Genomic DNA, 27,736 nt, shown 5'->3' with positions numbered 1-27,736 from the left:
TTTAAATATGTTTGATTGATAACATTATGGTTCATTAGTAAATTTTCATTTTAAATTACATAAATACGTATTAAGTCTATTTATTTGCATCCTAAAGGTGTAGCAAAATAGATGAAAAAAATTATCCTGAGAATTAGGCTTAGAATAATATATTGAAAATAGAAGTTATTGATAATAAATATGTAGAGTGCTGTGTAAGTTATGGGGGGACAAGAAAAGTAGTTCAGCTGACTGTATTTGCCAAATTATTTGTAATGGTAATGAAGCCGACCATTAGAAGTCACTAAAACTGCCTAAAACCAAGCGAATCTTTAACGAATTGCCCAAAACCACGTGCTTCAAAATTAACCTTTATTTTATCTTTTAAGTGAAAAAAACTAGTAAAGCATAGATTATTTCATATAAAACAAAAGCTTATAATCTTTTATATATGCTAATGCATATTTTATTTAGAAAGACATTTTTATTGCATATTGACCTTAATTACAAATATTTTTCAACACTATGTGTATTATATTCCTCATTTATGTCATGTCATGTTGATAATCTAAAAAATTTTTTTAATTCTTTCATTTTAACGAAACTGATTAGTTATATGTTAACTGAGCCATAGAAAGGTAATTTAGATATTAATAAATAAATAATGTTTGATATTCTTCTTACCCATATCATGAGTAGAGAACATTTTAAAATGATGTTTCTTTATTCATCATTATTAACGTCTTTCAGAAAATCAACATATGTACATTTGTTAATCAAGCATGTAAACGGCAATACAAGTACTAACATTTGAAAAAATAATTACTGCTCTACTTTTTTGTCACTTAAACAGTCTTTTAAATCTTTAACTTTATAAGCTTTGTTTATTCTGCCTGTAGCGTTTCCAATTGTCTTCACTAGCAGCGTTAAGGGTACATAGCAAATTTTTTTTGCTCTTAATGTAATGTAAAATAATTTTCTTAAGTGAAAATCAAACAAGAGCTGTACCATATGATTATGGTCTTACCAAGTGACAACCAAGTCCCACCAAGTGCCGGGGAGGTAACAGCCAAATACCCCTACAGTTTTAGCCTGGTACCTGACATGTAGCAATCAAGTGCGTTGAAAGTTCCCACTAAGTTTCTACTTATCAGAAGCCTACTAAGGATCTACCATGTAATGATTCTGTAGGATTATGTGGCTGTTTTATGAGGGTTCAAATAAAACTTAAATGGAGTTTTGGTTAAGTACTGACATAGCTTATTACTCCTACAAGTCTCTGTTATCTACGATCCCAATTGTAAGTATATATTTTACTAAAGTTGTGCTCAATTGTCTCAATAGTTGGTAACCATGGAAATCTTTAGATGCTTCGATTGCATAACTCTTAAAGCTTACCGTTTTTGTAGCGTGTTGACTAGTATTAATCGTGAGTTATTTAACACAAAGTAAATATTAAAAAGTTAGTTGGCCGATAGTGTGTTTGAATCGTTAATATAATTAAGATTTCTTAATTTTCAGCTTTGAATTTAACGACAATGAAGGTGTACAATAAACAAATAAATTTAAGCACATTGTAATAAATTGCATATTGTAAATAAATATTGTAGCATATTGTGAAAAATTTTTAAATTGTCAAAGTATTTTATACTGTGATTGTCGTTAATCGGTGACGTCACTTTCTGCAATAGCATTATCGACTTTTTGGTTACGAAAGCCACACCGCTGCACTACTAACAAATATCTCGTTGCTACGCAGTTGATTATTCACCTCAAATTACACTTTGTGGCATCCCACATAACAATAAACTCGTGTCAATTGGGCCAAAATCAAAAAATCTTGTAACGGATTTTATTTCAAAACAGATTGTTAAAAAAAACTTTTTTGACGAATTTGAATTAGAGATACGTTGCTGTACACGCCAGTTATCAATGTTCATGTAATAACCAGCGATGTTATATGCTACTATCACCATAAATCAGGTAAAAATGTAATTTTTATATCATGTTCATCCTCACCATTACCAACGTCATCGACTCTCTCCCTTACAGAGGAATTGGAGATCCAGTCTACTTTAAGGTGACTCTGAACGCCAATATTTAAAGTTAACCTTACTACATCGGCCAGGAATAGAAGGCCAAATTTTCTACATTATAGTGTGATACCGTTGGTACATTTAACTCAGTCACCTTTACAAATATCAAAAATCGTGAAGGAATTCCGATACGGAAAAAAAACTCTTTAAAGATTGCTGTTTATTGTTTCTTAAGCATAAATCAGTGTGAATTTATACATATGTATACATCTACCATTATTTTTTTTTTTAAACTAGCATTCTAATATAAATTATCAGCATGCGTCTATGCAATTAACTGCTTAAGACCTCAAGAGTGTACCAGATAGCTCGAGTGTATGATCAAGAGTTTGAGCATATTTGTATTCACGTACGTGCGTACGTAGGTATGTATATTCTTGCATATAAGATTTACCATCGTCCTACAGCATGAGTTGTAGCAGTACTATACTCTGTCCATCACTTTTCCAAAACATGGACATGGACAACAGACCCATGACGACCATGTCATTTTTGCACTCTCCACGTGAAGAGAAAAAGAGAGCTCTATAAGTCTTATCTTATAGCGCCAGGAAGGCACAAAGAGACTACTCCGAAAGCCAGAGGGAGCTTATTTTAGTTTGTTGAATTTCATAATAGACTTGAGGTCCTACAATGCCAAGGCATATTATGGATTGGCAATAAGTGACAGGGCTATCATGTAAGCACTAGCCTCACAATGTTCGTATAGCACGTGTTACAAAAAATGTTATGTATAGAGTTTAAAACTGATTGTTGAGTAAAAAAAAATGTAAAAATTAATATAAAATTTTAGTAATACAACAAAAGTATTAGGAAAACAAAAAATATAATAAAAAAATTGAATGATATAAGAAAAAGTAACGTGTCATGAGCAGATAAGTACAGGAGCTATGCAGAATCAACTACCTTTTTAATTACATATCTATACAGGTGCACCGTAAAGTAAGACTAACTAAAAAATTACTTCAGATCATGGGTAGGGTGATTCCGTACTTATAAAACTGCTATGTAGAAGACGTTTTGGTAAAATAAAGTACTAGCATAGGTAATGATCAAATAAAACTAGGAACAGCCAAGAGAGCTGCTAACCCTGAAAGGCCTGAACTGAAGCGGCTTGGCAAGAGATACCGGCTGACCCTGCCACAGAATAAGGAGAGGTATAGCTGCTACTTGGTAAAAGGTTAAATACCTGATTTTCTGTATACATTAAATATGTAGTTAGATAAGGGCCTGCATAAATTGAAGATGTAGGGTCAAAATGAAAGACGAGTCTTAAAAAGGCATTTCTGCAGCATGACGACTTGTTAACTAGTTTTTCAGGTAAGTTTTACGCTATTTACCAACAGTCTTGGTGTAGCACTCGTAAAGAAGGCACGCTTTCTGTACAAGCCCATTATGTATCGCTTACTACTCTGCCATAAGTTATTTCCAAATGGACCTTTCAGAGCTCCCTCTCTCTTTGCTAGTAGCGATTACATCACGTTACGTGAAAGCTTTTGACAAGAACAACACCCACGTACACGCCACCCTCAGGGGTGGCCCGCATGGCTGGCACTTGACAAAGTTGCAGCCAAACAATAAATACAGTGAAGTACAATTTAAGGTCATTATGACCAATTCATTTGAAAAGGTGTTTTCTTAAACAGACTCATCATCTTCCAAGATTCCAGCGATAAACAGTGCCAGTATGAGTGACAGTACCAGTGTGAGTGTTCAAAGTATCACCTAGTTTCCTTTGTTGTCCAACTTCGTAGGCAAGATTATAGCCTAACTTGCTGAACTCTGGCAGCAGAACCAGTATCTAGAAAAAATTGTAAGTGAGTACTATGTTCAGCTGGAACAATCTAACCAGCAAATTGCTAAACTCATCCACTTGAACAAACAAAAAAAACATTTTAGTGATATTACTTGTGAAATGTCCCTATGCTGCAAAAAATACTCCGTTACAAGGTCCGAATCTAACAACTCCGTCACCAATCAGTCACCTCCCCTACTCCTGCTCATTTCTTCCACTTTGAAAAAAAAGCAGCTTCCTTCTCTGTACAGCCCAAGGCTGGTAGAGAACGCATCTACGGGTTCGCCCGTCATGAAACCCATAGCAAAAAGAAGGTGTATAAAGACGAAGACTGAATCGACACTCTTTTGTTCTGAACTCTTTGACATAGAACTTGAACAGTCTTCAGAAAGAAAAGACGCTTTTGACGGTTATCTTGAGGACCCAGCTAAACTTGATACGGAGAAAACTAATAGCATGTACAAAAAGAGGGCACCTCCACTATTCACAATCTTAGATCAGAAAATAAATATACTCCAAAATCAACAAATTCCTCGTCGTGTAAGACATCACTGACCACCATGTCATGACCACCTCTTGTAGTACTAGCGTATACCCCAATAACGTTGACAGCTTTCAACAAGTCATCCAAGACTTTGATGAGAAAAAGGTTGAGTTGACCACCCTAAAGCTTTACGAGGACCGTAAGACAGTAGTCGCTATCTGTAGAGACAATATTGGCTACACGGAAACAGAATTCCTAGACATGATCTAGAAAAAAGTACCCTTCGTCCTTTGTGTCTATTGCATGACCAACGATGCGAAGACCACAACCTGTCTAAAAAATACTAACAAAGCTTTCTTACATTGCGTAAATTGCGACGTCGAGCACCATGCCTGTTCCCCACAATCGTTCAAAAAAGAGCTTATGATCTCAAAAAAGTTACTGCCACTCCTCCCCCTTTTGTTAATTTTACCTCCCGTCCAACAGCCAGAGGTTCAAACACCATTTCCCTGGAGATATCGTGCGCAAACGTGGCATCCTTTCAACAATATTATACAAAAGCTTAACCTCGAACTCCTCTGCCTAACACATCCTTCACAACTGAAACTATTCTCCAGTCCATCATGGGGCATGAGCCATCATCGACCAAAGAGTGTCAAGTCTCGAAGGCAACACAACATTAGCACGCAAGACAGAGACTTCAGACTTTTTAACTGGAATCAGAACAGCATCACGCACAAAACGACTAAGCTAGCACTTCAACATTTGCGTAATCTTAACATCAATATTATATTCCAACTAAACCAACTCATTATACCATTTTCTTAGATTAGGACCTAGATATCTTAGATATATTCCTGACAAAAAACTTGACCATCCCTACAGAACCATGAATTTCCCCAGACCTTCCTTGCAACCACAATCCTGTCTACATGTATATCCCTAGATTTCTCTTTACTATACACGTTACCACCAGTCACATAGACTGGGTCCAACTTGCCTGAAACCTAGAATCCTCTCCTTTTAAATGTCAGTCCATAAGATCCCAAACGAAACTTGATATAGCAGTTGACAAATTTACGGTCAAACTTAATAGGTCCACTAAAGACGTCCATATAACAACCACAGCTTTTCAACACGTATCTAAACTCCCACGTTACCTTAGGCATCTCATTGAAAGGAAGAAAAGAGTCCAGAAACTTTGGCAGAAGTGAAGAACTCGCGAACAAAAGGTCTAGAAAGAGCCATTAAATACCAAGTATTCGAATTCCAAAACAAGGTAGTTAACAAATTTATAGTCTTGGCAGAGTCTCACCTCAAAATTGCTTAAAACTTTGCAACAAAGTTCCTTCCCCCCACCCTTTAAAAAGGGTATAAACTCTACTTACTAAATTCAGACAAAGTAAAGATTTTTGCAGATTCATCTTTGTGAACACCGTGATGTGCTTTCGTTTTTCTTTAGCACGTAGAAGGAAGCTACGGTCATCTTCCTTCCAAGGTGAGAAAGCTCCTCAGCAACCCCTTAAGTGCATTACATTACTCTCCTTGCCTAGTAAAATCACTAAAAGCGTGATCCTCACCCACCAAAGCCAGTGTGCCATGGAAGACAACATCCTTTCAGACGTTCAGTACGGTTTTAGAACCAGACATTCAGCAGTACACCATCTTCTGAGAGTAGCCGAAGATCTTTTTAATAGCCTCATTAACAAAAACTTCACCACGATAACTTTTCTAGATGTAGGAGTGTTCAAATAGGTGACCTCCTTACCAATCGCTGCCCAATAACCTATGGAGTCACCCAAAGCTCTAAACTTTCATCCACCTTTTCTAACATCTTTTGTCACGACCTACCCCATTGCAAAGACATCACTGACATCTACGCAGATGATGTCATAGCAAACTGCACGTTAAAACATCACTCTTTGCGCGTCATTCTTTTAAACAAGCATATTGTCACTCTCCATAACTGGTGTAATATTTGAAAACTGGTCGTTAATTAGGCAAAGACTACAGCCATACTCGTCTCCTCAAAAAATCCAAGGAAAAAGCTGCAGAAGATGAGGGTTAACAAAGTAGAAATCAACTGGAGCTACTCTGCCAAGTACTACCTCCTCCACGGTATGCGTAACCTTGTCGTAGACCGTGCTGCTTGCAGCTTTGGTAGGGTGAGGGAGCTTTTAACTGACAGCGTACCATTCTTTCTTACACTTTCTTACCATTTTTCTTGAATCCCCCATCCTATTACATAATTCCTAAAGAACTTCGAAGCATTAATACTGACATACTTCTATGCCATGGTTAGGTTCTATCGTTGGACGGGGGGGGGGGGTGCGGCCGCTTGCGACCCTGCGCCAGGGTAGGGGAGGAGGTGAGACTCGATGCGGTGACTGGGAAAGCCCAGGTATCTCTACTGCTAATAAAATCGTACGTCCGGTAACAAAAGAGATGCGGCAAACCTTTTAACTAAGGAGTCTGGCTATTGAGGGTATATATGAAGGGCACATATAGTGCATACCAGCTGGTACTCTCCTGCACGGCTGGGGCTCGTGAGGTGGTGGCTGTTTTTTTTCCGGCTCGTGATGTGGGGTGGATACGACATGAAGGAACATCACACCAACTCCTCAACAATACCCTATCACCCAGCTTACTACTTCTGGGAACTCCTAATAAGTGGTCCCAAACTGAGGGCAGAAGGCTCACCGTGTTTTCCGTGCGGTGCGACCCGTGAGCGGCCAAAGGGAGATCCTGGGCAGTAAGGCGATACTTAGGTTGTATGTCGAGGTGACCCAAGCTATTTTTGGCTCCTGCTGACTGCAAGATGGAAGGCTAGGCTCCAAACCAGGTCTAGCCCATCGGCTAGCACTGGGAAGGGCATGTGGTTGGTGGGAGCTGTCTTCGCTGCGGCTTTGGCCTAGTTGGCTCCGGTGTGGGCCTATTGATCTGGGCTGGCGTAGGAACTGGGCATTTATTGCTCTGCTCTTGCATGGGCTTGGTCTTCTAGTGCCTTGCTGGGGCTGACGGGGTTGCGGGCGTTGCCTGGCTGGCTCTCTCTGGCTGCAGGCCCTTTCTAGTGTGATGAGTGCGTTTTGTTGTGTGATGTTTGCCGTAAACTCTCCAGAGAGTGGATTGATTTATGGTTGGGGCGTGAAGCTCAAGGGTGTAATAGTGAACTAGCGTGGCAGGGCGTGCTATATCCCAGGGTTACGCACCCAGTCCAGCGCCGCCTCTTACAGTCATGTGTTGGGAAGGCCGCGCCAGCTGCCTCCATAGACGAGGGGATCCAGATGGGTCGGTGGGGATCTCGGGATAAAGCTTATTTGTTGCAGGAATGGACACCAAAAATAGAACCACAGGAAAGGAAAAGACTGGAGACTGGATGGACCAGACTGACTTTAAGAGGGAGTTTCCTGTTCTTGACTCAAATGGTGTGGCTAAGCCTGACCAGGAGGTTGAGTCGGATAAAATTGCTGACGCAGAGTTGGACAGCCTTATTAGGGCAATAGCGGAGCTGGAGGCGCTTATGGCAAAGCACTTCATCACGACAAAGACCATAGAAGAGAATATCTGGTTTGCGGTGAAAGGCAAAGAGGAAGCGAGAGGAAGCCAACAACGACGCCTGAAAAGGCCTCAAAAAAGGCAAAAAGGGCTGGATCTCAGCCACATACAGGAGGTGATGCGCCTGACGATTTGGCAAAAGAGGCTGAATAGACAAAGGTCCAAAAAAGGAGAAAAAAGCTGAGGGGACCAAATCCCTAGGGGAAAAGGTGAAAATCCCAAAACTCAACAAGGAGAGACGTTGCAGGGCCAGGCCCAAGGCAACATTGGTAAAGCCAGCAGAAGGAAAAAATTGGGGTACCGCATCGCGCAAAAAAGACTGCGTGGCTTGGAGAGGGTGGTCTCCTGCTTCTTTCCAGAGCATCCCGAGAGAAGGCATGAGGACATAAGTGTAGGCAAGGTGCCTCTTTTTACCTTCGATAAATTTAGGTTTGTTGTCTTGGAGATGCCAGGCCGCAAGGCCCCTAGTCCGAAGGGGGTGCCGTCCGAAGTCCTTAAGGTCATAGCCGTGGAAAAACTCAACGCGTTGCTGCAGATGCTCAATGCGTTGGACTGTTCAGCGAGTGATGGAAGATCCAAAGGCTCGTCCTTTTGGACAAGGGCAAACTATCCACCTTGGTTCCGTAGTTGCTCCGTCCTTTGTGCATGCTGGACAATTCTGGGAAGATGCTCGAGAGGCTGGTACGAACTCGTTTAAGAGGGGAAATTAGTGTCTCGGACAATCAGTACCGGTTTTGAATGGGACGTTTAATGATCATGGCTGTGGCTGAGGTTCTTGAGTCGGTAAGGGAGACATGAAAACCCTTACATAAGACGAGGAGTGCCTGTGTCCTGGTGACTCTTGATGTTAGGAACGCTTTCAACTCAGCCAAATGGTCCGACACAATGAAGGCTTTAAGGTGCCAGAATGTACCAGACTTGATTAGAAAGATACTGGATAGCTATCTCCAGGACCGAGTACTCTGGTACGACACGAAGGATGGACCAAGAGAGAGGTGCCTGTCGTCGGGAGTTGCACAGGTCTCTGCCTTTGCCCGTGACTTATGAAACCTAGTCTATGATGAACTCCTGTGCCTTAAAATGCCTTCGGGAGTCAAGCTAACGGGCTTTGCTGATAACATAGCACTGCACGTCACAGCGAGATTTCGAGACGAAACCGAGCGTGAAATTCAGTGGGTGGTCGTGATAGTGTTGGAGTGGCTGCAAGATCACGGTTTTAAACTGGTGATTGACAAGACGGAGATGGTCGTCCTCATCAGGCAATGGTAATTCGGGGAAGACCTTCGCCTGAGCATTGTGGGTGAGGCAATCTGCGCAAGTCTAGTGGTGCGCTACCTGAGAGTGTGGGTCGACTCACGGCTCACCTTCTGGGAGCACATCAAGAGAGCAGCCGACAAAGCCGCCAAGGTTGCAGGAGCGCTTTCACGGTTAATGCCGAATGTTGAGGGCCCGTGAGAGGCCAAAAGACGGCTCCTGACATCGGTCTTCAACTCGATACTACTGTACGGTGTGGAGGTCTGGGCAGATGCGGTTGCGAAACAGGACGTTCGAGAGCGCCTCACTTCGGTGCAACTCATCAGATCTCTAAGGATCACTTCCACCTACCACAAGATCTCCTCCGCTATTGTCATGGTGATAGCACGAACAATCCCATGTGTTGCTTGCACTGGAGTAGCGAAGGAAATTCTTGGGCTCTGGCGACGAAAGTGATGACATCAGAAGGGAGAAAACGTTGACGACGTGGCAACAGGACTGGGATCATGCTGGTGTGGGTAGATGGATGCACCGGCTGATCCTAGGCCTGAGACCATGGATGGAGAGAGGGCACGGAGAGGTCAATTATTACCTCACTCAGTTTCTCTCTAGGCATGGTCAGTTCGATGACTATCTCCATTGCGTGGTAGTGTAAGTATCTCCCAGATGTGTTTACTGCCCACGTTGGATGATATTGCCAAACATACGTTTTTCGTGTATGAGAGATGGCACCATGAGTGCCAGCAGCTAGTGGACAGGCTTGGCGTGACCGCCACTTCCGAAAACATCCTTTCTGAGATGCTCCGCACCGAAGAGAGATGGAGGGTGGTGGACGGTTACGTCAGGTCAGTGATCTGTCAAAAAAAAAAAAAAAAAAGGAATGAGCTGCCATGCAGAGTGCTGAGGCTGCTGGCTAAGCAGCGTTTTTTTTCTTTTTTTTAGTGCATGTATGATTGCATGTATGAATAAAAGTATGAAGAGGAATGTGGACCCTCACTGCACTCAGTGTATTCACTTACCAGCAAGGAAAAGCATCAAACGCTTAAACGATAGAGAACGGGTACTGGTTTTTAGGGATCCTGAGTCCTTTTTAGGACTCAAGAGGATTGGCACCTCTAGCAATTGATGGTGAGCTTACTCGCTCATGCTGTGAAATACGATGTTGTCCCTGGTGGCTCCACCCTGAAGTTATGCTAACGCGGTACCGGAGTGGAACAAAAGCCACGTAGCATGGGGGTGGGGTTTAGTGGGTATGAGTGGTCTAATAAAAAATAACCACTGAGTCCCACACTACCGCTATTCCTGCGGTGTGCGTCAATGCATTTCCTCTCTCTCTACAAAAAAAAAAAAACTCCGCCAAGTACCTTGGCATCACACTAAATGAGCGACTCACGTACGTTTGATACGTTTAGTCTACTCATGGCAAGGCATATAGAGCCTTCATATAGCTAAAGCACTTCTTTAACAACAAAAAAGCTCCCAAAAAAACAATCTGCGCACCCTCAACGTTATCATTAAGAGCACCAGTATCTATCCGATCTCAACATTGGGTACTGCAAATATAAACCGACTAAAGGAAATTCAAGGCCGTTTCATAAGGATATTGAGGTCAAGCCTAGCTTTTCCATGGCATATTAAGAATACTCAAACCATTTACGGGTTCAACGTCGTTTTTCCAATTCTCTAGGTCTCCCAAATACTTTAGGTCTTTTATCTCTCATGTATTCTTTGGATGCATCTCCATGATTTGATGAAAATCCGTGACTTCAAATTTGCATGCTACCCCTACAAGCACCCTTCTTCGCACTGTAACTTCTACAGCCTCAACCCTATACAATACTTACATCAAACATTAATGCGCCTCAAAATACAAAGTGGACTTATACATCTTACGTACATATAATTCCACCAAAACTTGAGCTTCTTTACTTCTATTCTGCTGCAAACCACTATTCCAGTTTCACCCAAATGCGTAAGTTCCCCTCCTCTTATCCCTTGAAGAGTAAACCTGCCTCTGAAATTCTCTATTACTTTTCATTTCCCTTCTTCTCTATGGTCATGTTTGTCTTCTAGAAGAGTCCTAACAGATCTTTCCCATGCACGGAAGTTAGTTCTTAGTCGGTAGGCACTATAGGCACTATAGGCCCTGGATAAATCTGACCTGAAGACTTTCCCTTCCTTGCTCCATTAAACAAAAAAGAAACTATTTATCAACATACATAAAAGTAAGAGAAAATTGGTGGGCTGATAACATCAAGTTAAGTAGAACGAGAAAAAGCATCACGGTATTTCTAAAGTTTTGCAAGGGTAGCATAACGTCTACAAAAAGTCTTAGTAGAAAATAGGCCCCAACGGAGAGTGAAGTCTAGAATCACTTAAAGCAGTTTCAGGATGTCACATTTCTCAATAAATTTATGATTAAGAGTTAGGGTAAGATTGGCTTCAATAGATTTAGTGGCCATGTTTTTCCGAAAAACTCATGTAAGTTATGTATGTAATAGTTATTTTTTGTCTAACACATGTTGTAACACAAATATGCATCATCAGCGTTCAAATAATGAGTACATGACATACCTACAACGGACAGACTATTTACATACAATGAGAACAAAAGTGGTCCAAATAAGGTACCCTAAGAAGCCCTCACAGAATGAGTGAGCTAATTCAAAGTTAAATCACCCGGGTGCACCCCTAAGCCTAAGCTACCTGTGATCGCCTGAAAAATAATTTAGTTGTAAGCAAAACGAGAAAGAATAAAGCTTAGTAAGCTAATGATCGACAGTTCTTAATAAAGCTCATATACTATGATAACATCTCTCTATATTTACTTGATACCTTCAAGACAAGAGTGTTTCTCTATTACAAGCACCAAGAGCATTCTGGGACATAACCTAGATCTTGTTACGCAAACGCCAAAAAGCCACTCCACGAATATCATGCCAGATCCTATGATGAGATCTCCACTATTTGTTGTAAGCTTGAATAGAAAACCAGATTTCATCCATCTTCTACGGGCAAGAACAATGTCAAAATGTCAAGGAGTGAACATGTGAAGTGGTACAAATATGTTTAAAAGTTTCTTAAGGGGAGACGTAAAAAACTGAATTTTTTCTTACACGTAATATAAGTAAGTAAACAAATGATAGCCAATTCATCAAAGCAAGATCAAACTTAAAACTAACGAAAACGAAACACCTTAATAAACGGAAAATATTAAGTCGAGTATCAAACACCAGAAGTGGATGGCAAATTTTCAACAAAATAACGTCATGCCTAGAAGTACCAGGAGCACTGAACTACAGGGGCTTCTTTACCATGTTAAGATCACTGTTGCAGATAAAACTAATAGTGCTATCAGACGTGTCTATATAAAATGTCTGGCCGAAAGCGGTAACTGAAAGGCCTCAAGTTGCAAATGAGTTGCGAAGTTTACTGTACGGTGTAGGATTGTCAATTTAATCAATGTTAATTATGTTCAGTTTATGTTGATATTAATAATAGTTAACAAAGCAGTTCCAATAGTATCTAACCGAAAACCACACTGACGTCCGCTATATGCAATAGTGCAAAAAACTTATAATATGAAACAAACAGCTCAAGCAGTATGAACTACAGTCTTAAGGAGTTGGTCCCACCAAGAACTAAGTGAACAATATCATGTAATTAGATAAAATTATAAATGTAAGCAGTGACGCCACCACTGCACTATTAAATCTATCATAATAAATCAGATCAGATTAAATCAGATCAGTTTGTTGCTGTATCTAAGAACTCAAAATCAATATCAGCTAAGAAAACACGTAAGTTTACAATTATACAGTCACAACTCAAATGAGGTATAAGAAAATAACATCTTATAACAAAATTTAATTTAATAAAATTTCCTAAAACGATTCAAATATTAGTGGAAGATAAAAAAACATTGCAAGAAATATCTTTAGAAACAATTAAGTCATTATATAAATAATACAAGTGACCCACTAAATATGCAAACTATTTTTAAGAGTGATCTGATTTATTGATCCTCTCTCCTGAAAGTGTGGCTCAATAGATTGTGCATTATAATGCATCACTTTTAATAAGTCGGTATCACAATGCGTAGTTTGTTGAGGAAACCTTACGATCACTTATCCTTAACAGCAGGTGGGCTTCCCTGTTTAAAGCGGTATAAGAAACATATTTCAACTTTAAATGTACACAGCTCAAGTAGTGATGTTTCTGTCCATTGGATATCGTGCACTTGCACTAAGAATGCTGTCCAGCATACTGCTTGCAAGACAACTGATTAGTGCAATTAACAGTGATGTGCCCAAGCCCCAACACTTAAAACATTGAAAAAGTAACACACAATCCTGGACACGGCAGGGACTTTACCCAATTGTCACACGGCTTCACTCAAACAGGCGTACATGACTAGTTAAACAAATTTTTACAACACATTACTTATGCTTCCTACTATCCCTAGGATATTTTTATTAGAATATATTAAATATTGAGGTACATTAAAGCCTTAACAGTCAAATCAGATTTTGTTCATTAACATATTATATAACTTTATCTTTTTTGAGATCCACTAGCTCATCATATACAGTCAAGTGAGTGGCGAGCTGGACATGGCTTTCATGTAAGACCCACTTTAATGGGCCAGGACAAAAGCAAAACGATGTAAGATAATAAATATGATGTATTACGAATGGTACCACGCGATGCCACGCCTTCACATCTATAAGCCATTGATGCAGCAGTAACGGCATCCGTTGGCCCCATCGTTGCTCTAGCATCACAAAAAACGGACTGGATGGAGAGAAAAAGTGTGAGAGATATTGCTTGTAAACGAATTTTTTCATACCAAAAGTAAAAAACCCAAATGGCAACAAATTAAATAATGTATAATTACAGTTTAAATAAGCGAAAGTATCATAAAAAAAATCATACAACAGTAAAACGCAAAGAGACAAAAATCAGTGACATAAAAAAAGTAGTAAAGTGCGATAAAATATCCATACTAAAACGGTGCGTGCTTACATTAATTATTAAAGTACTCTTGAAACTAGAAAACTATCAAATCATTATCACAACAAAATCAAATTTTATACAATACTAATCAGCTTGGATAAATAAGTGCTCATACAAGAAGCTCTCAAATGCATCAAGGGTCTTAGCCAAACTTATATGCGCTGAAATAGTGTCCCATAGCCACATGCCAGAGAAACTCGAGGGATCGTGAGTTCAAATCTCATCGAAAATTATTGAGATCTTCTTGGAATTTCTCAATGAAATAAGTACCCATGAGGCCCAAATACCACTTATACGGCTTTTAAAAACTCATAGTACATTTTTTCTAGAGATGTCTAGACAAATAGAGGCTTCCTTTTCGAGGGAAGACCAATACCTGATCAGCTCGTCAAGTTCAGTCACTACTGATTTTTAAAAGTTTGGTACAGCCAACTAGATAGTTGATTGGAACATGTCCTTCCATTAAACATAATTATAGGTGGGGGTGTGCTTAAGACAATCTAATTACCCTGTTAATAAAGATTCGATTACAGAAACAGTAATTTTTCTCTATCACTATATAAGCTAGGGCCGCTTGAAATGATCATGCAGAAGAAACTTTGCCAGGCTCCGTTCGAAGCACAGTCTTTCATAAGGTTAACGCACTTTGCCTGCCAGGCGATACCACAACCAGGCAGCACTAATCCGGAAAAACTCCTTAAAAATGTCAATTCTCACCCATGGAACGGTTAGCTCTAAAGGGTCCTCTTTTTCAGACTTTACAGCATCACAAGGTACAAAGGTAAACTTTTCAGCCAAATACAAAGCCTCACCAGGTACAATAAGAAGATTGAGCAGGTGGATACGTCATATACACTTGAAAGTCGGATCAAAGAATAAAATATGTTGCCTTTATTACCCATGATAACCTGCTGGTAATGCAGAAAATACAATCGAATGTAGGCACACGACGAGTCAAAGAATCTCTGCCTTTCCATATTTTTAGCAACAAGGCTGGCTTTATTCAGTTAAACACCTGTGTAAAATAAACAAGAACCAGCAATATCATCGTTCAAGCTTCTGCAGCCTTATGAATATCATCAACCATCTGCGCCACTTAATTGTTCCTATGTTTTTCTGACTACTTGTATCACCGTTATCAAGCTAAAAATTTTAAACACAAAAAAAAAAGTATAATTAAACTCATACACACAAGAATAAAATTTGAGATACGTATTATTACCATAGGTACGCAAGAATTTGTAAGTAATTTGAGTCAGTCATCATAGATTGAAAGATAGACTGACAATAAACTACACAACACAACGGCACTTGTAGAGGCAAAGCAATAAACGTAGATGATCGAGGGTGTTGAGTTTGATCAGGACATTTAAACATTCGTGGTAAAGGAAAGTACATATTGTTTCTAATAGATGTTGTTTTTATCCTGTTTTATATAAAGCATTTCAGAAATAATTTTTGTTTTTGTAAGTAGATTTTTTGTCAAGAATTTTGGTACTGTCCCAATTGAATTCATGGTTTAAAGTATTCTGATGTGCTCAAACAACGAAATCAAAATTTTTGATCCTTCTATGTTTATTGATGCAGACCTCTGCAGCTCCTTTTGTCTCACTAACATATGATGACGGACAGTTTTTACAATAAAATAAGCACACAACATTTGTTTCTATAAGTTTATTCGTATTATCTTTTCCTAAACAGATGACGTGACTAAGCTTATTGTTGAGAAGAAGGTAAGTGTGAATGTTGTCAGATTTTAACATGGTTGATATTTCTTTTAAATTATCGCACGTATATGGTACACCAATTTTGTAAACGGGATGAGTATTTATGGTAGTTTTGTAGTGATTGATATGTTCGTGTCTTTTTACTCTCGCTTTTATATTTTTTTAAATAAAGCTTTAAGGCTCAGTATTATTTAACAAAAGGTTCTTTAGTCAAGCAGCATTCACCCTGTGAAACCGTGTACTGAAAAGTAAGATTGTTCCATCAACTAAATTAAAAACAATTTTTTTTCGTAAAGAACTGGATGACCAGATGATAAATGTAAGATACCTCCAGAAATATGATAATAAATGCAGTCGTTATAATTCTTTCTAAGAAAAAGAAATTTATGGACTGATAAAATCATATTCAAAATAATTATTTGTGCTTTGAATATGATTGCCTAATACTAAAATGATTTGTACGGGCTGACTTAAGCCATCTGCTAAGAAATATTCATAAGTCCTGGAAGCTGTTATGAGTTTTTATTCTGTTTTGATAAGCAAAAAAGAGTACTAGCAAAAGTCTGGTATATTTATTACAAAATCATTAAAAAAAAGTAATATTGATTAATTATTAACTTTTGTATTAATATGCTTGCGTACAGTTATACAGCTATTATGTTTAGTTTTAAACTAGAATGCACTCCTAATCTATAACTTATAGTCTCTTATAGCAGATGTACATTATTAAGCAATGTTTTTAACGCTTGGTTATTTATTTCCCTGAAATTTTTAATGCACATTTTTAATATATAAGGATTATTAGGTTGTTTTACTGACATAATTAAAATCTTCTTGATCCCAAAAAAATGTATTTAACTTTAGGTACATCAGAATGTAAGCACAGTGGAACCTCCATTCTTTTACGATTATTTATAAGGACAAAAAAAACGTATGAGTCATCACTTATACATCTTTAAACTAGTAAGCTAGTCCGTAATTGCAAAACAATCACTTCACTACATCCTACATCATCATAAAAACCATTCTTAAAAAACGCATAAAACATCATTATATTTTAATTTATTAGGCTTCAATGTTCTCAAGATGTATAAGTGTTTGATTATAGTGGAGTTACATTACTAAGGAACTAAATATGTTGGCAACCAATTAATTTCGAAACTGTATTAGCATATAATTTCATAGATAAAATATTTTTAATATTGATTCAACAACTTTCTACTTTGTAAATAATCAATAAATGCATCGGTAATTGGTAGCACCTGAAAAGTGCTTACTGTGAACTTTTGTTAAGAGTTTATTTTATGGTAATAGGTTTTAATTTAGCATGAAAAACTAAAACATAATAACTGGTAAATTTAAAGTAGTTTCAGCCAGATTAGATCAGTACGTTCCGCCCTAACTGAAAAAAGGCTTTCTTTTCTTACTAAGCTAGTATTGGGCAGTATTCAAAAATTAGTTGCCTTAGTTTTGTTTCATCTAACAGCCACTACAGTTTTCCAACACTGCTTATTTGACATTCAGCCATGACGTTCGTTTTACTTTGTTTGCAAATAACTATGATTCCAGAGCTTACTTTTACTACAATTAGAATAGTGCTTTTTAAACGTCTTACTACTAGGAAGATAATGAAACAAACTAAATAATTTAGTAGTTACTTAGAATTATTGTTGTATAAACGTTATAATTATTTTATTAATAATAACCTTACGTTATTCTGTTATTAAATGCAAGTTCCTTTTTTTGTGAATTTTTAATATCGTAATAAAAGGTTTTAGTTGTATAAATATAGCACAGATATAATAAGTATTTTTATTGAAACTGACTAAAAGTATGTAAGAATAATATTAATCAAATAGACATGAATTTTATGTGTTTTTATTAGTAAGAATCGAAACTAGATAAAGATTATCATCTAAAAATGCCATAAAAAATTTCACTAAGAATTTAAGAACAATATATAATGAAATATGCTTAAGCCTAATATTAGCACTACAATTTTATGGTTTAAAAAAAAGTTTTGATTAAAAAAAATGTTAGATTACGTGATTTTCTGAAATTCCTTTTATTTAAAATTAATATTTGTGCATTTGATATGACATTATGTGTGTCCTGTTAGTTCTTGTTGGAATCTTCGTCTCCGACAAACAAAAATTGTTTTAAATTTTAACTTCCAAAAAAGTAAAATAATCCACTACATCTTATTTAGATTAAGAAAAAAAAAAGACATATAGCTATTTACCATTGTAAAATAGTAATTTTTCATCTCGTTCGCTTTCTATAATAACTCATAATTTAGTATTAAAATTCACCTATGCTTAACTTATTTCTACTGACCTTACAATTGATGAAAAACGTATTGGTTTTAGGTCAAGTGACAAATTTTCTTATAATACATTATAGAGAACAAAAAATAAATCAATTGATATGAAGCATGTGAAGATTGTAGCTGAGGTTGTAGTTTTGTTTTTAAGATGTGATCTATTATTTTGAGGATTTCTATGATTATTCATATGAATCCATGTTATATATTTTAGAACATTATCAATTATTTCTATTTTCAACCTATCTGGCTTTCTTTTTCAGATACGACTGTTTTTCTGATTTTGAAAGATTATGTTGTTAAAAAATTTATTAGAAGATTTTGTCAATGTCCGTGATTATTTTCCAAACATGCCCTACTGAATAAATGAATTTTTTTGACTTGTTCTTTTCAAGACACAGTCAAAAAACCAAAAAATTAGAGTTATGTTTGTGCATAGTCTAAGCCCTTTCTGTTTGTGCCTTTCAATCATGTAGTGACCCCTTAGAAAGCCCGTGAATAAAGTTATTTTGGGTTTATCTAGCTTCCTTATTAAGATATTACTATTTTATGAATTTTAAGAGTAAAGATTAATTTGAAGAATTTTCATGTGAAGATTAAGTCCATATTAATTTTTCAAACGTGGTATACAACAGACAAATTTTTTTTACTCGTTCTCATTTACCTTAAGATACAGTTAAAAAAAGACATTATTGAGATTATTGTCATGCGTAGCCAAACCCTTTTATATTTGTGCACCTTGATCAGATAGATCTGTTTTAGGAAACCCATAGAAATTGTCATTTTCAGCCAATTTTGCTTCCCTTTCAAGATACAGCGTTTTTTCTTGTTTTTAAAAGTAAAGCTGTCGTATTATAAATATTTATTGTTTTACGTACGTTTTTTACATTCATTTATACAAGTAACAAGATAAATTAAGAAAAAAAAAAAACGATTTTAACAATGTTTTTCGAAGACTTTAAAAAGATCAAGAGATGTTATGTGTCAGACATTATTGATCTGACAGTATCTAAGCTGTAACAGAGGCCCAGTTTAGCCCGTATTACAGCCACGTTGGGATTTCCACCATGCAGTAAAAGGTATACCTACTACCAACACGGTAGTGCAGCAGCAGAGTTGCAGTATCATCGATCTGGAAGGTTAAGCAGAGTCAGCTGTAGTTAGTAGTCAGATAGGTGACCGCTTGACTATTCTTCCATTCCTTACCAGCTTGCGCTGGTAATTTTTTAGATCGTTTGACTTTTTTTTTACTGTTACGACAATGTACGCAGGAGGTGTGAAGAAAATCAGGCCTAATATCTATAAACTGTATATACATTGTTCGGAACTTAGGTAATACACTGGCGGTTCCGGGATAGATTTTTCCCAAGTGGTTTCCCCACCCACAGGACTGGTTATCTACGCGAATGCGGAATGGATTTCCCATACACCCTTACTATCCACATTAATCCACAGTCCCTAAAGTGCCGAGTACCCAGAGAAGGACGTAGTGCACCATAAAAAATAAAAAAAAATAAAAAGAATCGTATACCTACTCTATACATGGAGATAGAGAGAAGCTATATTATATTTATAGATGGAGTACTGCGTCGCACTATTAAGCGCATGCGAGAGGAAAGAAGAAAAAGGAAAAGAGACAGACAAACAGATTCCCTGCCTGTGGCGCAGTCAGCGCTGGTATACGTTCATATAATATGTAAATAGATACTTATGTGCATGGCAGCATTTTGCTCACTCGCTCATTCGCTCTTCTCGTGGATCACCTCCTTATGTATAAGGTGTGCCTACAGAAGTTTTGCTTAAAAAAATTAAAATGAAATGAAATTTACATACTAATAAACTGCCAGCAAATACATAAAACAAATACAAGAATTCCAAACAAGGATAGCATGCAGTAAAAATAGAAGTATTTCATAGTTTAAAGCCTCTTTTATTACCAAGGGTGCAAAATATAACTGCCACTTGTCTTGTTCGGGATAGACTTTTGACCCTTGTTATTACTTTACACCCAAAGGCCAAAATTTTCTGTTCTTCCCTAGGGCACAAAGTGATTTACCGAGTGCAAGGTGTGCCCATTAATTCGATATTGTACTTTTCACCCTTTATAATAAAAACAATGTACATAACTTGGGTACAAACGTGAAACACGGAACCCTTTGAATGCTCTTGTTTGTAGTTTGCACCCTAGGGACGTAAAGTACGATTTAAATTCAATCCACTGTGACCTTAGACTAATATATGATATGTTTAATATAAGTTAGAAAGATTTTTTTTGTACTGTGTAATGTTATATTATGAATATTTTGAGCTATAAGCCTACAGTCAGTTGAAATTTTTTGAAATGTTTGGTAGCAGCACGTAAAAACCAAGAAACTTGAAAAATCTTTAGTGATAACAGTGTGTCTTTATTTAGAGTATTATACGTATTATGAGCAGTGATTAAGTTTGCTATCCTTTAATAATGTAAGCCTTATGCAATTGAAGGGTTAGTTAGTTTTGATTATTTATTATATAGTAGGTAAGAGTATTGATTTATTATGTTGTTACTTGATATCAAGTAAGAAATTTAAAAAAAGTTCCAACAAGGACATGCAAATATGTATACTTGAATGCAGGGTAGCCCGAATGTTAACTTACGGTGAACTCTTGTTGTATTTGGACGATAACGACGGTGTTCACGATCCCAAGACTCAGGGTGCTTTCTCCAATCTTCCTCAGTGCCAATGCTGGTACCTGTTGTTGAAATACTGCTGCTAGAACTTGTACCCAAGCTTGCAAGTACTTGTAGTCCTTGTAAAGTTTGTAGATTATTCGGATGTAGGGGACGATTTTTTAGGGATGGCATTGGAATGTATGAGTGGCCATCCTCTGTACCCACATAAACTACCTATAAAGTATAATTCATAAAATAGTGATTTATATGTCATGAGCTTCAAATAAGAGGCTTTTTCTGCTCAGAACTATAGCTAATCAATCCAACATGGTATTGCTGAGTAAAAATAAAAATCAGTAATTTTGTTTGGTTTGAAAATCATACACATTTACTGATAGTAGTTTATCTAGCAACACTCACAACAGTGTACCAAAAACTACTAATTACTTACTTGAATGTAGTAAAAAATTATATTTAAATAATTATATGGTCTAGTTGTTGTATTATTCTCTAGTACAGGCTTAAAACAACTGAAAGACAAAAAAAAAAGTAACTTTATTATTAATATTCTCGTCAACATGAGGATTGAATTTTTGTTTTGAGACTCTTTAAGAGATAAAGATGGGAACACTACACTCTAAAAGTTCACATACTTTATCCAAGTAAGTTCTAGATAAATCTCTTTAAAAACAAATGGTCAGTAAATCTAAGGGTTTTGCATTCAGTTGGTAGATTGCTACTTTACTATACATACATCTCTTTATAGTACATAGTCATTTGAGTATAACATCTTATATAACCCCCATATCCCCCCTGCATATTTCTCAATGAACTCTTTCAACATCTCACAAGATAACAAATAGTGTAGACATTTTGTCTACTTTTTCTACTTCATTGTTCTGAGATTCTTTCATAATCCAAAGAGTCTGTACAGTAATAACAACAATATAATAAAATCATCATGACAATACTGCGATATATTTTCTCACTTTATTTCGACGAAGCATTTTAGATCCTGCAGTAATGTCACATAAAAACATTGACGCCATTAGAATACTTTGTAAGGTTTAAAGTATATACACTTCCTATACAACACTTCTAATCGAAACTACAATCAAGCAAATCATTAAGTGACAACTATTTTATGACCACATATAACAGTTAGTCAATCCTCCTAGAAATCATTCCGTCACCATTTCACTTTAATAAATAGACATTTACCAATTTCATTATCTACTCCAGTTAAAATACAGGCACAACCACCATACCTTGTAATGCCTTAAGAAAGAATCAGAAGAAAAAGCCGACCAGCAGCTTCAAGTCAACTCACTAGATCGATAACAATACAGTAAAGAGTAAACATTGAATTTCTACCAAATGAAGGAATATACTCATGCCTTCATGAATCCCTTTACCGCACAGCCAAACTCCACAGACCTCGATACTCTTTTATGTAAGTACATGCTAGTGGACCTCTACCCCTGTGCACGCTTTTAGTGTCGCTCCCCACATACCAATTAAAATCAATTGACCTCAGCTTTGATAGGAATGGAATAAGTAAGTATGATAAAACATATTTGATAGCTTTGTTACTGTCCACCCACTTGACATGCTCTTCCTTATTGTTCCATTTTACATGGTAACAAAATATTTAGAGATATTTTTTACTCAAGAAGGAGCTATTACATAGCATATGAATTAGATATCAATATTTAATAGTGCTAAGAATAATGCCTAAAATTAAGGAAAGAAATTGTTTTTACGACAGTATAAGTAGGAAAGAAAAATGTCTTGCACATACACACAAAAATATTTACGCGCATATTAATACAAAAAGTAAAAGTTTCTTCTTTGTTTGATTTTTTACTACGTTTACAAAGTAACAATCTTGTCTGGATCTAAAAAATCAATTAATTTAGAAAATAAGTAGAGATATATAACAAAAGAATGAAAAAGACACAAACACTATATGTGTACTTAAACAACTTTGTTATTTTTTGTAATCTGGTCTGTTAAGCTGTTGCATGATCATGTGGATAGCTTAGCCATCGCAATCAGGTAAAAATTAATTATGAAATTAGAATTTGCTAATGTACAGTTAAAATATCAAGGAATGTTGCTTACAGTGTTGCCAGACGATACTGCAATGTTGCACATTTATTTTGATACAGGAACAGAGAAGTTCTCTCTACTCGTAGTATGATACGGCCCATTAGGTAACTCATGAAAACAAGACACTGTTATAAAGTAACTTTAGCACGGTTGCTATCATTACATAAGTGAAAATAAAAAAAATTCATTTTAATGTTTACGATTGCACCATGCAGACGAGTTTTCAAAGTCCGCTACGGCACTCATGCACCCTTTTAACGTTTAAGTTGCAATTTAAAATTTTCTAACAATAGAAAGAAAAATTGGATATAGTATGTTAATCAGAATTTTTAAAGTTATACTTCTATAGGCCCGTTCGTCTTTACAGAGGAAATCAACGATTATAGACTGGTGACCTTAAGAAACAGTGTAACTGAAGTGGATTTTGCTTGATTCTCCCCCCTCTACCCCACTCCCCTTAACATACTATCAGTCCTCTGTACACCACACAACGCCATCTCATTACACAACGTTACGGTACCGTACTACAGCATACATGTTGAATTTTATTTATTTATTTTCTTAACAAATTTAAGAAAGAGAAAAAAAAACAAACAAAAATACATTTTCACAATCAACCTCTTGCATACTATCCAAGGTACTTACCCACTTTGCTATGAGTGGTCCCGGTATAAATCATTTGATTACTTCATCTTACAGTTTATATCTAATTTTAAATATAAATCTTTCTACACTGCAAATAACTTTATTAAGTTCAATTATAAACTAAAAGAATAATTGATTTAATGAAATATATTTCTTAAGTACATGTTTTTTTCAAAAATTTGAAGATTAGTGTAAACAAGCAGAGCAGCTTTCATGTGTATTGTTAAATATTTATTCACTTATCATGAATTTGTTACTTTTAATACAAGTAAATAATTATGCATGCAGCGTTTTAATTTTTTTTGAAATTTCCATAGTCAAAAAGAAAATTTTTGTACTGTATAAAACAGTAATGCATTGTTATTCCGTATAAGTTTTTTATAATTTCTCCATTGTAATGAAAGTGATTCTTTAACTTGAGATCATTTATCACATAGTTAGTAAGGAAAAAGTTCAGCCCAAAATTCAGAGGTAAAAGGAGCACAAATGTATGCAGCAACGGTAAAAATTATTTCTCTTAAATGGATTTACTTACATACATACGCATACTACTCCCCTTCTTTTCTGTATTATTAAAAACAAAAAAAAAATTTAAGATCAATTTGAAAGTTAAACATGTGTATTTAAAAGTAATCTTTTATACAAACAAAAATTGAGAGGCTTGTATAGATCTTATAAATGCAATTTTAAGTGATTTTTCCGCAAGGTTACATGTTAAATTGTGAATTTTTAAAATTAAGCATGTGAAAAAAGGTACAGTTGAACAATATGTAATTTTTTTGAGGTATCTTCCATGCTATTTTTAGCATACTTTTGATTCTTGAATAATATCTGTCAAACAAGCCTATATGTAATAAACGTCCTATAGGGACATTTAATTGCATAAACTACTATGATGTTAAAGAAAGTGGTACTACGAAATAGCATGTCTTAAATTTTAAGATACAATCATATTTTAATTATTAAATATAAACTAGGAATAAGTATGTTAGCGTACGTGATAAATGTGAGCGTGACGTTACAGATGTAATTAGCGTAGTCACTAGGAACTTGTTTTAAAACCATTAGAAGATTTGATGAAAGGGGCAAGTCTGAAACTGGCCAGCTGTCATACTGTTTAAATGTTTATTTCGTATTGGGCCATAAAATATAGTTTATGATTGTTCTGTCATAAGATAATAAAATATTTACTAAAACCACACCCAACTAACGTAAGTATACTCATTCCAACGATAATTGCACCACTTTTGTACACAGTCTTACTTCCTGGAACGTATATTTATATTTATAATTATGTTATCTGCCATATAATATAAAAGAAGTATAACCTTTTACTTGGGTATCCAAGCACACACTCTCTACTAATTTAAATGTAATGATAAGTTCTATGTGTACTAATAATTTTTAGCAACAACTTTGTGGCGAAATACTTAAAATATAATGAATAAGATGTTTATTCCACGAAAGAGTTCATACAACTTTTTCAGTCGTTTCCGTCAGCAATAATAGCTAAGCTGTAAATATAGACATACACGAGTTGGCAGTAAATATGTGTATACATATACTAGTGGGGCTACTGGGGCTCGTAGAGCTCCGTGCTCAGACCCCCCACTAACAGATTAAGTAGACAAAACAACAACATTACTCGTGTAATCATCAATGCAGGCTGAGTATGAGTTCACAACAGCAGAATACGCGACTCGCAAAGAAGTTGATGAACGATATAGAAAACAGTTTCCCTTTGTATTAGCATTTTCTATGACTATGACTATTAACAGATCACTATAACAGATTTTTAATTCCTTAAAATTGTATATAAAAAAACCTTTATTCTCTCACGGACAATGATACGTTGCTTTATAAAGATGTAAGAATCCAAAAAAAATTTTTATTTAAATTGAATCTGAGAATAAATCAGAAATTGAAAATATTTTTTAGCAAGCAACTTTTTAGTAATTCAAAAATATGTTACTTCAAAGATCGTCACATTTAAACAAATATAAGTTAATTCATAAAACCATGAAAAAAAGATATATGAAAAATGTGGACAGGGTTTTAAGAAAACAGATGGGTTCAAATGACACATGAAAAGTCACAACATTAAAGCAACAAAAAGAATTATTGCTTCAAAAACTTAGGTGTGTTTGTCTATTTAATTATACCTGCTCCTAAATTCTGTTTTTTCGTAAATAAAGTCCTCCATTAATGAAGAATTTTATAGAGTAACAGGAAGAGAATAGACAGAGGGGGACCTATGATAAGGGACTTGAAAAACCCTAAAAATAAGGTATGACTTTGGTACTAAATTACATATATTTTTTAACATTTTAGATGGTAAAATATTCTATAAATAAGTATTTTTTTGGGGGGAGGGTAAGGAAGAGGTGGAAGAGAAGCAAGGGGAAGCTGAAGAGGAGAAGTGGGAGCTGGGGGAGCGTGGAAGGTTACTCAAATACTCAAGCATTTTTTGAGGGGGGTGAAGGGGGAGCTAGAGAAAGCTGAGGATGAGTAGTGGGGGCAGGGGGGGGGTTACTTACATATAATTTGATCAAAAATGATGTGAAAACAAGTAAATAACAATGTGAATCGAGGGGAAGCTAAGGGGAAGCTGAGGGAAGGTGGGGTGAAGAGGAAAGAGCAGGGGGGCTGAGACTTACTTTTGTAAATACAACTATATAGTACGGGGAGAAATATGTATACATATATACTAGTAGGGCTCCACCCCACTGCGTGCTCCGTGCACCAACCTCCCCTTTTATTGTATTATAAGTGTAATTTTTTTAAAATAAGGTTTGTATTAATATTTTTTTAAGCCTTAAAAAATGATATAATTAACTGTTAGTATAGAAGTAATATGTTTAAATATATTTTACAGAATTCGGAAGACTATGGCATTTTTTGAAAATACTCGGGAATAAATTTTCTACGCTGGGGAATGATTACTGGTCTGCTTTTAAAGAAGTATGAAGAACAACTTTCAGACTTCCTTTAGACTTAAGCCACATAGAAAGGGCGTTCTTCCAGTTTGAGCCAAATAAACAAAAATGACGTAATGTAGAAGTAATTACTTAGGACGAAGCTTCTATGATACCGAAAAAAGTGTTAGAAATCGTTAATAGGACTTTAAAAGATTTATCTAGTAGTAGTAAACCTTTTGGAAGTAGAATAGTAATTTTAGGTGGAGACTTTCATCAAATTTTTCGAGTAGTAAAAAAACGGAAGCAAAATTACTATTGTTCAAGAACCATAAGATTTTTTAATTTTCGGCCTTTATTTAATATTTTTTATTTAAAAAATTATGTACGTTCAATTGATAAAAAATTCTCTTTATTGCTACTGGATGTAAGAGAAGGCAAAATTAAAACTTTTAGAATATCTCAGACATAAAAAACAAATGATGTATGTTCTAAAATTGTTAATAATGATGATGATTCTTTTATAAGTATAGCTACGTATATCAACATCTCACGATGAATACACACATTTTTTGAACAAAGAAATTTTAAGTAATATGGTAGGAACATTAGTAACGTATTATGGTATTGATAAAGCAACTTTCAAAGGAGTAGATAATTTAGACGATAATATTCATATAAATTTTCCTACAGAATATTTAAAAAGTATTAAAGAAGGTCATTCTCCACATGAATTAAATTTAAAAATTAACGCTATTTTTATGTTTATACGAAACTTAAACATATCTAAAGAACTTTGCAATAGTACAAGATTACGAATTTCAAAATTACTTAAATACAACATTGAAGCTGAAATAATCAAAGGTAAAAAAAAGGAAATAAAGTCCTTATTCCAAGAATAAAACTAAATACTAACAATTCTTCTTTTCTATCTTTTACATTGTACAGAAAACAATTTTCATTTACCTCAGCTTTTTCTATAACTATCAATAAATCTCAAGGTGAAAGTTTCGATGCCTTAAGATTAAACCTTAGAAAACCATTATTTTCTTATGGGCAATTATATGTGACATTGTCTAGATGTAGAAACCCCAAAAAAAATTTTTATCTAAATTGAATCAGAAAACAAATTTGAAATTAAAAATATTGTTTGGAATAAAATTTTAGAGTAACAAAAAAACT

The 27,736-nt window shown here is 35.8% G+C and overlaps 1 protein-coding gene across 1 annotated transcript in view; it reads right to left on the bottom strand.

Moving 5' to 3' along the window:
- The window catches only part of LOC149375650 (cuticlin-3), a 705,303-nt gene that overhangs the window by 539,828 nt on the left and 137,739 nt on the right, over nt 1-27,736 (bottom strand). The window contains exon 4 of the mRNA XM_089598075.1: nt 20,867-21,116. Within this exon, the coding sequence (XP_089454201.1) occupies nt 20,867-21,116 (250 nt within the window). The remainder of the gene's footprint in view (nt 1-20,866; nt 21,117-27,736) is intronic.

This window comes from Copidosoma floridanum, unplaced genomic scaffold (genome assembly GCF_036245765.1).
Source record: "Copidosoma floridanum isolate Cflo_tuat_1 unplaced genomic scaffold, Cflo_Japanese_pri ptg000005l, whole genome shotgun sequence".
Classification (NCBI taxonomy): Eukaryota; Metazoa; Arthropoda; class Insecta; order Hymenoptera; family Encyrtidae; genus Copidosoma; species Copidosoma floridanum.
Note: the sequence above shows the minus strand (reverse complement) of the source record. Positions and strands in the feature narration are given on the sequence as shown.